Source organism: Crinia signifera, chromosome 19, assembly GCF_055691185.1.
Source record: "Crinia signifera chromosome 19, ASM5569118v1, whole genome shotgun sequence".
NCBI classification, from domain to species: Eukaryota; Metazoa; Chordata; class Amphibia; order Anura; family Myobatrachidae; genus Crinia; species Crinia signifera.
In genome coordinates, this window is record NC_139226.1 from 124,011,411 (window position 1) to 124,025,212 (window position 13,802).

General features: G+C 45.1%; 1 protein-coding gene across 16 annotated transcripts in view; it reads right to left on the minus strand.

Annotated features, from left to right (window-relative positions):
• Window positions 1–1,462: 1,462 nt before the first annotated feature.
• Window positions 1,463–13,802, minus strand: part of AGRN (agrin) — a 445,469-nt gene continuing 433,129 nt past the window's right edge. For all 16 annotated transcript variants that reach the window (XM_083163268.1, XM_083163265.1, XM_083163264.1 and 13 more), the window contains 3 exons: window positions 13,487–13,711; window positions 7,928–8,031; window positions 1,463–5,226 (listed from right to left, as the gene is read on the minus strand). In XM_083163268.1, coding sequence (XP_083019394.1) covers window positions 5,069–5,226; window positions 7,928–8,031; window positions 13,487–13,711 — 487 coding nt within the window. In that variant the 3' untranslated portion in view covers window positions 1,463–5,068. The remainder of the gene's footprint in view (window positions 5,227–7,927; window positions 8,032–13,486; window positions 13,712–13,802) is intronic.

Here is a 13,802-nt window from a genome sequence, read left to right on the forward strand (position 1 = left end):
AGTCCTACACTAGCAACTGATTTTCTTGGGAACCTGGCACCTGCTTACACATCATAGCTAAAATGAACATGTGTTTTTTTTCCTGGGTTAATGCTCAACTGCCAAGTACCTTATGGCTTTTATAAGGTGAGACAATCCCAAACACAGCACCTGAATTAGTATTAAAGGGGCAGCTGTCACAGGTTTCAGGTGAATGAGCTTATCAAGGGTGCAAGATATATATATATATATATATATATATATATATATATATATATAGGCCCTCTACATGTATTGTATGTTGGTATATTCTACATCCCATGCAGTAGTAGCACATTTGTACTCTTGATAAGTCCCTTGAGAGGTGGTGTGAAAAACACTTAAGAATGGGATTTTAACAGCGGTGTAGCTACGTTTTGGGCGCCCCCCCGCCGCTAGGGGGGGCACCCCCGCCGCCCATTCAAACCCCCCCGCAGCCTTACCTTTTGCGCTGGTCCCGGCGGCTCCGTTCTTCTGCTGAGGACCACCACAAAATGGCCGCCCCCATACAGCAGACAGTTTCAGAGAACTGTGTGCTATATGGGGGCGGCCATTTTGTGGTGGTCCTCAGCAGAAGAACGGAGCCGCTGGGACCAGCGAAATAGGTAAGCCTGCGGGGGATTGGGGGGAGGTGTAACTATAGCACCGCAGCCCCCGGCGCCCACATATGCACAGCGCCCCCCTGCGGTGGCGGGGGCTGCGGTGCTATAGTTACGCCAGTGGATTTTAACGTCCTTTGAACCACTAATTTAGTATCCCAAACTCAACAATTTTCAGATACCTCAAATTGTGCCACGCTTTTATTAAGCAATTGGCCTCTGGGACTCCAGTTGTTGATGGAGATCCTATTGAGATTGAGGAGGGAAGGGAAGTATGGCATGTCATTGCTGCTCTACTGAATTATATATTACACAGAGCCTCCCTAACACTATACACACTCCAAAGACCCGGGTCAACTGACCAATATATTCTTAGTGCTCTCACTTTGGCTGAAGTCTGCATAGCCAGAACTTGGGTGTCCATCAGGGGGCCTCCTCCTCCGACAATGAACCTGTTACGACGGGTTTTGTAACAGCATGGCTGCAAATTGATGTGTAGCTGTACACAACCATTCGCACAGCGGCCACACTAATTCACATGGTGACATTTCACTCCAGCGGGGTGGTGTCTTAACCGAATGCAATCATTTCTGAATTACCCCCGTAAAGTACAGCTGCTGCCAACATTTCTGCTATTTACCATTGTCCAGTATAGCACATCAGTAAGATGTTCAACCGTAACAAGTGTGCGGCCATCATGCAGCAGACATTGCTAAAAGAAATGTGGTCTCAACGTATCTCCAGCTTGTATGACTGCGGCTCTTATCCAATCAGGAATTAACATCATTATACAGCTTACAATCCTATGATCAGTTAATAAGTACAGACCAAAAACAAAAATGTATTTTTTTTAAATAGTTTTCAGACTTTATTTTGTGGTGATTGGACGAAAGACAAGTAATAAAATTAGTAATGGTTATAACATGCTGTTCTGTATGCTGTGCACAGTCCTCCGAGACTCCTACAGCAGGATCACAGCGCTTTACTACTCTAGAATTGTGATGTATTGACAGACAAAAAAAAAAAAAAAAAAAAAAAAAAAAAAAAAAAAAAAGCAACCAAAACAAACCCACAATTTTTTCACACATTATGGATATAAATGCTAGTAAACCAGAAAAATGAAATGTAAGTGCACATGACTTCAATTGTGCCAGATAACATGGCAGAGGATTTTATGGATGGCAGGATAAAAGACAAATGAATCAAGATGGACTTGTTTGATCTAGTCTACACGTCTGGTGGCCAAAGTAAGATCTCCACTGCGAGTATAACCCACATAAACATTCATTGTCCACCGCCGTCATAGCAAACTGGCCACCACTCTACTGTGACATTTTTAGAATGAATTAACTATTGCAGCCAATCAGAAATCTGTGGCTGTATGATTCTGTCTTGGGAAGCTTGTGACTTCTTTTCACTCTACAGTAAATGACGGACAAGACCTGTAGAATAAGATCACTGCAAAATTAACTGAAGCCCTATGGCAAAAAGGGATTGAACATGTTAATGATGGACAGCTGGTTGCCATGCTCTGTACCACTTTGCAGAGTCTTTTATATAGTCATCAGAAAGGCTAAACCTACATCTAACGAGTATCATCACAGGGCATAATCAGTGGTTACTAAGTGGAGACACCTCCGGTATAGTGTCCCATAGTATTGTTCTCTGGCACACCTTGAATAGGGTATGATAATCCCTTGGTAAGCCATTGCTTTACCCCCCCCCCCCCCCCCCCTCCCTCACTTTCTAAGCTAAAGTGAACGGTTCTTACCAGAACACAAGAAACTAGCTCCATCCACAATCAATTCTACTTGTATGCACATTTGCCATCAAAAGATGTTAACATATGGTCCAAGACTGCAGGGCCATTTATACCTCCAGTCAAAGACATATCCTTAAATACTTTTGGTCTTTTTTTTATGTACAAAAATAGCACCAACAAAAAGCGTCACACAGTGTTTTGGGAGGAAGCTATTAGCAATAATAAGCTGTTGACTTCAGCTTACCATCCACTAATACTCCTGGTAACTTGCCTGATGCAGATCACAATTTGCCAAATCCCGGTAGGAAAGAGCTGGATAAATTGTAAATTTGCATAAGAATTCTTCTCTTGGTTTGGAGGGCTGCGATAGCCCGTCCCAGCCCTCCCAGTACATCTAAAAGGATAGTTTCACAGTTAAAAACAAAATGGCTACCCCTGGAAATGCTATAATGCATGCTGATGAAGAGGTGTGGCTTCTGTTCTCCAATATTGTGCATACAAGAGGAATTTTCTATATTCCCAGAATGGATCACATGGTAGTTTTACAGACAAATCAGGGAGAAGGATCAGGTACACGAAATAAGGTCTTAACTCCATCTGTTAGACAGTAAAAACTAAGCCAAAAGTATTTAAAAGATATATTTACAGAATTGCGTCCATAGTTCCTTTTGTGCACATGGCAGCAGTTTTACAGATGGGGAACATCATTTGCTGTAAATGGCTTGAAGCTATACCAGGAAACCACCCCCCAGATGTTTATATACTGGTAAGTGCCCAGACAAATGGTGTCGGTAAACCACCCAGTGGGACAATTGTTCTGTAAACGTAATACAATATTGTTTTTACATTTGTTTAACCCTTTATTTCCATACTTGATCATGTGAAATCAATGTTAGCCTCTCTTGTAAGATGGGTATTATTGAAATGGCCGAGAGTCTAAATCCTATGACAGTTCCTTTAGTCAAGCACATGATTGGTTATCATGGAATTAACCAATCATTACGGAACCTTTCACGGAACAACATTTTTCAAAGGCTTGTCACCTTCTTCTCCAAGATGGAAGCACACTTAGAGAGTGGTGTAGACAGATGCTAGTCTTGATTCCTATTCTAATGATCCCAGCAAGCAGATAAACCAAATCAGTAAATAAATAATATGTTATGATCGAGGAATTGTACAGAAATCCAGTCACTGTCCCACTTATCTTTTTATTTGTTTGTACTATTCATCCCTTCAATTGTAAAATCACAGGTAAAATACACTTGATAATGGCACACAATCTATTGTAATGATGCAAGTTACACGGGCACACTACGGAAAGAGTGTGTAACGTGTATCTCACTTATAGTTAGTACACTGTTGAAAAGTGGCCAAATCTAGAACCCTGACTAGAGAAACCCCTTTATATCCTCTACTGAGAGTCTAATAATGTTTTCTTGTTCAATAAACTAGATTGTATTGCCCTTAGGGTATCGCTAGTTAAAATCTACACCAACTCCCCAAAAAACGTTCCTTAATATTGAAACTGTAAATATTGGCACTTGGTGCCAACACTCCAGTAGACTATTTTCTGTATATTGGTTAGAAATAAGGGTTAAACAAATGTTTCCAGCGCTAAAAGTTCATGTAGAATTCATACAGAACAAGAAAAAGAAATCAAAGTAAAAAAACAAAATAAAAACAAATGTCATGTCCTCCAGCATTATAATAAGCACCCTGTCCTAGAAGGGATTACGCCTTTTCCTTAGCTCTGTAACATTGGTTAAGCCAAGGAAATTTCTACACAACTTCAGTGGACCAAATAAAACAACCAACTTCCACAGTAACTGTACAAGTGGATTTGGAGGACTAAAAATACTCTCCCTACCCACTCCCCCCCCCCCCCCCCCCCCAATTCTGCTGTATCAAACACAACTTGGAAACCAACTCACAGATCCAAAAAATAAAAGGAATGTAGTATTTGGAAGGTTATATAATGGAGACCTCCTAAGAGGACATCATGATATGGAAGAGGTACAGGGAGCGGACTGGCAGGGGGGGTTTTGGGAACCATTCAGACCTCACACAACAAGCAATCATTATGACAAGAAGGCCACATTTTTACATCAGAAACCCCTTATCTCCTCTTCTTTCTCCTTATGTCTCAAGCATGCAAAGCAGCCAGCAGCAGGGACATCTAGTCAACTCATAACAGCTATTTCTCGCTATGGCGAGCGTACAGCCCAAGCGCTACACCTCACACATTACAAGGGTTCAAAATGCATGCACTCATGGCAAGAACACCGCAGCCGCCAGGGTGGGTTATTGGTGAGACTGTGCAACCAACCCTCTCCTAAAAGTAGCTCGGAACTTCAATACAAAATGTCCACTTCATCTCCCCCTGTGATCCCTGATTTGACTTGAATAAGGCCCTTGTGAGTTGCACTGTTCTCACGTTTTACCTGCAGATAACATAACCTCTCAGTTATGTAACGTTGTGCCCACCCCATAGGGATTTTGGTCTGGTTGCATTATTGAAACACACTCATGTCCACACAAATACAGACACTGCCTTCTCCTTCCTCCCCCCACACACAAAAATATAAAAAGCAATAAGTTTACAAAAATAGAAAATAATTACAGCAGTGGATGGGTGGGGAGAGTAGGAAAGGGGTTAGGCCAGAAAGGAGGAAGATAAGTTGGTCTCAAATTATTTGGCTGAGCAATATAATATAGGGGGGTTATTCAACGCATCCTCCACCATGTGTAGCTCCTGTTGGTCAATGAGAACGTCCTTCATACATCCGATGAAGCCAGTGCTGTACGCCTTCGGCAGCTTGTACGAGACGCTCAGTTTCTCTATTCCACCTGCGCCCACAGAAGAACAGGACAGTTACATAAGTCAGAAAAAAACGTGTTTTCCAATCAAATGACAATTCGAATAGAAGGAAACCATTTTGCTTTTGCCTATAATCATGGAAATACAGTTTGTAACTCAACAGTGGCCTCAATGAAGGACAATATGCAAGCAGCCATCTTGGAGTATGAGGCATATAGAAACCGTATGTTCCGTTCAGGTTTTCTTTTTATCACAATTATGACTGAATCGTCTACAAATAATAATTGAAGAGGTTCTGTGGAACTTGTACCTGTAGTTCCACAATAGCTTGGAATTTATAAGCCGTCTACCTCTAATCTATGTAGCCCACAGAATAATTCCGCTGTTTGCAGATATAAGCCCGGAACAAGATGCCTACATCTAGACACGCACTATTAATGGCAATATTACGTTCAGCGGTGTCAGTCTGTGTAACTGATCAAGATGGAAAGTCCCTGTTTCCATACAGCTCAGCACATGGCAAAAATGAGTCAAACATGCCCTGACTTGATAGAACATGAATAGATACGTATCAGTACACCGCCCAAACACTTCCCCTGAACGGGCATTAACTATCCTCTCTTCTCAATCACATCTTGGCTGTTCCAACAGAAGAATTACAACCTACGGAGCCCAACGGAACATTCTAAATAGATACAGTGGCATGTATCACATGAATACTCCATTAACTCTACTTGCTTTACACTTACATTTAGTATAATAAGGTTTCTGAGTTTTCTGGTTATAAAATATCAAGCAAAGGCAGCTGCGTTTTCATTGTGCAATCCGGCTGCTGCTAAACTATTATAATATTGCTTCGCTCTCCCTCGCTGTACCACCTTATATACCCATGGGTACGTAATTGTACTGCGATTTTTAGGGCGAGCATGTAACGTAAGAAGCACCACATAGAATGATATATTACGCGTGCATGTTTGTTCAATGTGTTAAAGCATAGTCTAAGATCACTAACGATAAAATTGTATTTCCTAAAAAACAAAAATATATAAAACAGGTGCCAAATTTTGCTATTGATTTACTTCAGGGATTAAAGAATTTTGTAGAAAGTTTCTCCATATTCCCAACAAAACTAATGGGAAATTTGGCAGCTTCATAGCTGGTAGACATGTTGGTATAGGGCAGTGGCGGGGAACCTCAGGCCCTGGGGCCGTATGCGGCCCCCGTAGCCAGTCTGAGTGGCCCTTTTACCCACCCGGCAGCTTTGCCAAGAGTCAAGTACAGGGGAGATCTTGCGAGATTCCTCTTAATCAACAGCAACCAGAGACTGTCAGTCCTATTCAGCGGCAGCCGCTGGAGCATGGGATGGCTGCAGCAGGACAATTTTTAAGAGAAATTTTTACATATGGCCCCCGAAGGATTTTTCCACCATACAATTGGCCAATGGCACAAAAAAGGTTCCCCACCCCTGGTATAGGGACTTGTTGTGGATTCTCTACGAGGAGCCTGCTCTTGTTTTTAAATGTGAGAAGGGACACTGGATGGAGGATGCTGTGAGAACTGATGTAGTGGTATTATAGGGCCCACAGTGCTCAAGACATCAGTGGGTACTGTATCTTGCAGTCCTTCCCAGAAACACCTATCTCTATACATAGTTACATAGTATGTGAGGCTGAGTAAAGACTTGCGTCCATCTAGTTCAACCTATGTTTATAATAGTTTATCCCTTGTTGTATAGTGTGTTCCGATATTTTAAAGACAGATATTGGGGAGATTCTCTAAGCTAAAAAAGCGGTAAAAACCCCGTTATCGGGGTTTTTACCGCATTTTGGGATGCACTAAGCATCCCCCACCGGGTTACCGCGGCGGGGGGCATCGCCAGAAAAATCTGGCGATGCCCCACAGAAGCCTATGGGCTTCTAACGCGAACCCCCGCACCGACCCACCGCCGCCCCGCACGGACCCCCGCCGCCCCGCATTGCCTCTCACCTGTGTCCAGGCAGCACAGAGCTGTGCTGCCCAGACCTGTGACCTCCTCCTCCCTGCACTGATCCTCTTCCGGGTGCAGGGAGGAGGAGAGCCAGCCCCCACGCAGCAGCAGCCAGCAGCCGGGTAAGGGAGGGAGGGGGGAGCCGCCGGGTCCCGATGGGACCTGCTGACTCACCGCAAAGGACAGCTCTTAACGCAAGAGCTGTCCTTTGCCATAATTATCGCATATGTTAGTGCATATGCGATAATTATGAATGCGATGGGTGGCGATAGAGGGCGGAGCTGGGGTGCGGATGTCAGAACATCCCCCCTATGTTACTTATTTGTACCCGTGGATGTTTTTAACCAATAAATGTTTATCCAACCTTATTTTAAACGTATTTATAGTGTCTGCCGATACCACTTCTTCAGGAAGAGAGTTTCAAATGTGTGGTGTGTGCTGCTGTACTGTGGTACTAAATGCCATATACCCGTCCAAACCCTCTTCTCCATCCCTTGGAATAGCTCTGATATAATGTTCAGTCACGCACTATTCTGAGCAGAAAACCTACTGTACACATCTTTAAATGTACATAATATTTCCTAGCGCTGACAGTGCATCATTTCAGTCAGCTGTGACACAGAAAGTCAGGTACCACAGCAAGCAGTAAAAGTCTTTAGCGCCAATGCCTTTATACCTAATGGTGGCCGCCGCAATGACACAAAGACAAGATTCATTTTATAGACATAAGAAATGAGGCTTACCAAGCCAGAGGGCCCCGTCCGTGTCCAGCTGTTTGGCTCCAAGTGGAGATGAGCTAAAGACCGGAGCTTCATTGCCGACTTGCAGAATACCGTCTCTGTTATTTCTAGAAGGTACAAGACACACAAATGAGCCCAGGTAAGTTCTTTCCACACATTTCTTTCCATTGCAAAATAATTGTATGGTTGCTGGATGATCAAAAGACTGAGATACATGGAATTCCGCCCTTGCCCTACAGTCCAGTCATGCTCCGCTGGTATCCGCCAATCCCTTGCTACAGTGACACAGATCACTCATGTTATTAGGCTTAATGTTGCTCTCACTGTGGGGAAGGTTTACATAGATACACACACACACACACACACTATATATATATATAAATTATAATTAGCATAGTGTTTATTGGAGCCCCAGTGGCGTAAATTCATCCCAGTGGCTGGAGGCAAGATTAATATTAGTGCCCCCCAAATAGCTCAATCAGTAAGCTGTCTGTCTTTAGTAAGACAGGTCATAGGTTCTAATACAGGGTGTGACACTTGCAAAAATGATGCTAGGAGGGGGAGTCAGTCACAGAAGTGATATTGATGGCTTTCAATTAACTGATTCAAACTCGCAGGGGAGGAGAGGTGCCCCCTTTGGAGCAGGAGCCCGGCAGCAGATGACTCCATTGCCTCCCATTGGTACTCTTTACCTAGCACGGCGCCGATCGCGGTCATCGCGGGCATTGAATGCACTAAAAAATCGTGTGCGACGCGACCGACGCGATGCCCGCGATTTCCCATAGGGAACAATGTTAAATGTCTCAATTGACCCGATTTTCACAGAGGCCAAATAGGCACCCTGAAGTGTGAAATGGCCCCCACAATTGTTAACGCCACTCCACGATCAACGTCAACCCGAAGCGTAGCGAGCTCGCGAGGGGCGGCGGTACGCGTCCTACGACCTTTTCATACCCCCACTATCCATGTCGGCGTGGAGTTGAGAATAGAATAGTGTGGTGAGCGCAGCGAGCCATCGAGCCCGAAGCGTGGCGAGCGCAGCGAGCCCCGCGAGGGGACGCAGATACCTGTGAAGCCCGCGAAGGGACGCGTTTACCTGTGAAGGTATCCGCGTCCCCTCGCGGGGCTCGCTGCGCTCTCCACACTATTCTGTTCTCAAATCCACGCCGACGTGGATAGTGGGGGTATGAAAAGGTCGTAGGACGCGTACCGCCGCCCCTCGCGGGCTCGCTGCGCTCGCCACGCTTCGGGTTGACGTTGATCGTGGAGTGGCGTTAACAATTGTGGGGGCCATTTCACACTTCAGGGTGGCTATTTGGCCTCTGTGGGCCATTTAACATTGTTTCCTATGGAAAAATCGGGTCAATTGAGGTATTGAACATGAAAATCGGGTCAATTGAGACATTTAACATTGTTCCCTATGGGAAATCGCGGGCATCGCGTCGCACCCGATTTTTAGTGCATTCAATGCCCTCGATTTTTTTACCTGCGATGCCCACGATCAAAATCGTGGGCGCCATGCTAGGTAAAGAGTACCGCCCCATTTAATATATGCAACATACAAATATACAGTAATACTCCTTTATGAACCACAAACAAATGCATGTGCATTGCAAAGTTTATATTGCATTGTTTAAAGTACAGCTCTGTCATGTGAAGATCCCGGTGTATTGTCCTGGTGTAGGGCAGGGAAAAGCCTATATATACAGCCCTATACATATACACAGCTCACCGAATCCTAGGGCTGGACAGAACACATGTTGATAAATTACTATAAAGGTACCCCACGCATCACATAGTACGGTACAAAAAGTATGTGCTGCACATACTTTTTGTACTAGCTAAACATCGTATCGGATCGCATTGCATGCACTAGGCATGCGATCCAATACGATGCATGCTAATTAAGACCCAAACGGATCCGTTCAACGGACCGTGTTTGGGCACCTTTAGGCTGTTTTCTTGTATAAATCACTGTCAATGGTTCTGCAGCTTTGCAGGCTACTAGATGTCACTGACTGGCCCCAGTATAGGGAGTGTGTTATGGGCATTTCACACAACGCAATCCACAGGGCTCGCTGCTAAGTGTAGTATGTATAATGCATGTAGGACCACTATTCTGAGAATGGGAAGGAAGCAGCTGCTGATGGGATGTAATTCCCCTTTGGCTCTTATAAAATTCATAGGCCATAATATTCATGTATATACAGGTTGAGTATCCCTTATCCAAATATCCGTTACCCAAATTATTCTGAAAACCATAGTTTCCAAAATGTACTTTTTTGCTAAAAACCTACTGTCTACATCTGTAACTGGCACTACTGGGGAAATAACATGTAACTGGCACTACTGGGGACATGATAGGGCATCACGGACGGTGTAATGGTTAGCATTACTGTGTCACAGCCCTGAGATCATGGGTTCCATTCCCACCATGGCCCTAACTGTGCAGAGTTTGTATAGTCTCCCCGTGTGTGCGTGGGTTTCCTCCGGGTACTCCAGTTTCCTCTCACAATACAAAAATAGGTACTTGTTTCCTAGCACGGGCACAAATCTTGGCCATCGGGGGTAATATTAGTGGCCTGCGACGCGACCGACGCGATGCCCCCGATTTTTCCATTGAAATGCATTGAAAACAGTGAAAAATCGGGTCGGTCGCGTCGTGTGCGCCTAAAAATGCTTAAATGGTCCACCCGCGATGGCCGCGATTTCCCCATAGGGAACAATGGTAAATGCCTCAATTTACCCGCGATGACCCCGATTTCCCATAGGAAACAATGTTAAATGGGTCAATTTACCCAAATCATCATAGGGAAGAATGGTAAATGGGCCAGAAAGCCCAAAAAACCCCCGACCAGTGAAATGTCCCCCCAAAAGTAGTTCACGCCACCCCGCGATGAACGTGAACCCGAAGCGTGGCGAGCGCAGCGAGTCCGCGAGGGACGGCGGTACGCGTCCTCCGACCTTTTCATACCCCCACTATCCACTAGGGCGTGGAGTGAGAATAGAATAGTGTGGCGAGCGCAGCGAGCCACCGAGCCCGAAGCGTGGCGAGCGCACGCGGATACCTTCACAGGTAAACGCGTCCCTTCGCGGGCTTCACAGGTATCCGCGTCCCCTCGCCACGCTTCGGGCTCGGTGGCTCGCCACACTATTCTATTCTCAACTCCACGCCCTAGTGGATAGTAGGGGTATGAAAAGGTCGGAGGACGCGTACCGCCGCCCCTCGCGGGCTCGCTGCGCTCGCCACGCTTCGGGTTCACGTTGATCACGTGGTGGCGTAAACTACTTTTGGGGGGACATTTCAATGTTCAGGGGTGTTTTTGGCCCATTTACCATTGCTCCTATGATAATTTGGGTAAATTGAGCCATTTCACATTGTTTCCTATGGGAAATCGTGGTCATCGCGGGTAAATTGAGGCATTTAACATTGTTCTCTATGGGGAAATCGCGGGCATCGCGTCTGGCCCATCGCACCCGATTTTTTTGCGCATGCGATGGCCCCGATTTTACCCCCGATGACCGCGATTATGATCGTTGTGGCCGTGCTAGGAAACAAGTACCCAAAAATATACTGGTAGGTCATTTGGCTCTCAACAAATTAACCCTAGAATGTGTGTGCGTGTGTATATGTGGTAGGGAATATAGATGTAAGCAGACATCTAACTGGCACTACTGGGGAAATTATATGTAACTGACACTACTGGGGACATCTAACTGGCACTACTGGGGAAATTATATGTAACTGACACTACTGGGGACATCTAACTGGTACTACTGGGGAAATTATATGTAACTGACACTACTGGGGACATCTGTAACTGACCATTGCTTGGCATTCAAATTCAGTGTCAAAAATAATACACAAATGCAGTATCAGCTATTTTGGTGAGGCTGGCATGACATGCTCGGTCCATGTATTAGTCCGGCCACGCTCTGCCAGGTTTTCGCTGTGCCCTTCTCAGGATGTGTTCAGTGATGAGGTACTGACTAGGGAATTAAACTGTTTACAATATGGTATATTCATTTCCGATATTTACTAAAGTGGCGATATTGACTTAAAAGTCGAGGTTAACTGCAAATGCAGCGAGTGCACTGCATTTTGTGGCGAGCCCCGACGTTTTAATGGCGACACTTACCGTTTCCACCTCGCCGAATAAAACCAGCGAGGTGGAAATGGCGAGGGAAAGGGAGGGAGTAGAATACTCTGACGGCGAGTTATCGGCACTGCTTGTCGTCATAGCTCGCCCTCAGGGGCATTGAATAACCCTAAATGTAGCAGCGGCAGCTTCTTTCCAATGCAAGATATGTTCTGCTCCATATACAGTTCCCTACCTCCATCGCCGGTCCCCACCTACCAGGGAAGGTACAAATGCAAGCCAGCAGGGAGCGGCTAATCTCTTGAAGCGGTGGTGGTACCCACTCTCTAAAGTACCATTCTAGGCCTAGTAAGATGAGGGAAGGCAGAAACAGGCAGGTGTCTTTCTTACTTTACTTTGTTGTCCCTCAAAGGTACAGGCCAGGTAGCTATCTCCATTGTATTTTCAACAACTTGTTACATCCAGTTAAAAAAAATATTGGAACAGTGACTTACAGCGGTGCGTGGTTTTAAAATGGTGGATTTCTCGTGATTTTCCAGAGTTTTTTTGGTCTTATTACATAAGGTGATTTGCAACTTGCAGGAAAGCGGCAATTTCCGCAAAATTGCTATTCCTTTCAGCCCTATTACTCAGGGGGTTATTCTGGTTGGTTCGGTCCCCCGTGCATTCCCGTGAAAATGGGTGTTCCCACCCAGTGATACGGGTGCGGGTGGGTAGCTGACATCACTGTGGGCAGCGTCTGGTGGACTCGTCCTATGTGTTTATTTACATTTATGGTCTCTTCTTTGCTGTCTCTCATAATTATTTTGACTTAACATGCATATAGTAAAGCAAGTGCATATCCACTCCACAGTACACTGGCATGTATGCTAACGCCAGTTGTTACAGTACGGGTGCTGTGAGACATTATCTGGGTTCTACTATATCTGTCTCACCTCTCTCGTTCAGGTAAGACCAAGTATCATGTCATCTGGGCAGGGAGACCGCAAACACTATTCTATAGTTGTGTAATCGAGAGCCTGCTGACTTATACCATTGCGGTATGGTATGGGAATTCTAAGTGCTCTGATCAGAGATCCCTAGACAGGATAGTCCGAAAGGCCGCAGAAAAAGGCCAGCCCTTGCCTCGGACGGCAGATATATAAAAAAAAAAAAAAAAGTGGAAAAGTTAAGGCTAATAAAATGATTTTAGACCCTAGCCATCCTTGTTATTCTCTTTTCTCCCTGTTGCCCTCTGGGTAACATTACAGGTGCTTAGGTTGTCGTACTAGTTGGTTGCAGAATAGTTTTTCCCCATCTGTTATTTTACCAGATACAGGTTCCCACCCGGTGTATCCTGTTAAACCCTACTATACTTTGCCAATCATTTCTTCCACACTGTTGTTTTTTAGTAGTAAGAACGTCTTATGCCGGTTATTTTTCTAAGACTTTGTTACCCTGAACGTCATGCAGTATCTCTTACCGTAATGCTTTGATGCGGATCCATTGGTTGGTGTTCACGGGTACCGTAGAGCGCAGGATGACCGGTTTAGAGCCCAGGTCGTAGGTCATCTGGACGTAACCTCCTACCACAGCAAGAGCTATGTAATCAGAGCGTTCTGTGCCTTTTCCGCTCCAGAGAATGAGACCCTGGGTGGCTTCAGTCTTGATACTCAGCTCAAACTGGTTGGACAGCAGGGCCTTCTCGCTGTAGAGAGAAACCACAATCACTAAATCATTTTACACACAGCATTTCTGAGTAACCTGGAAAATAATATATAACCACTTGCCCTGGACAT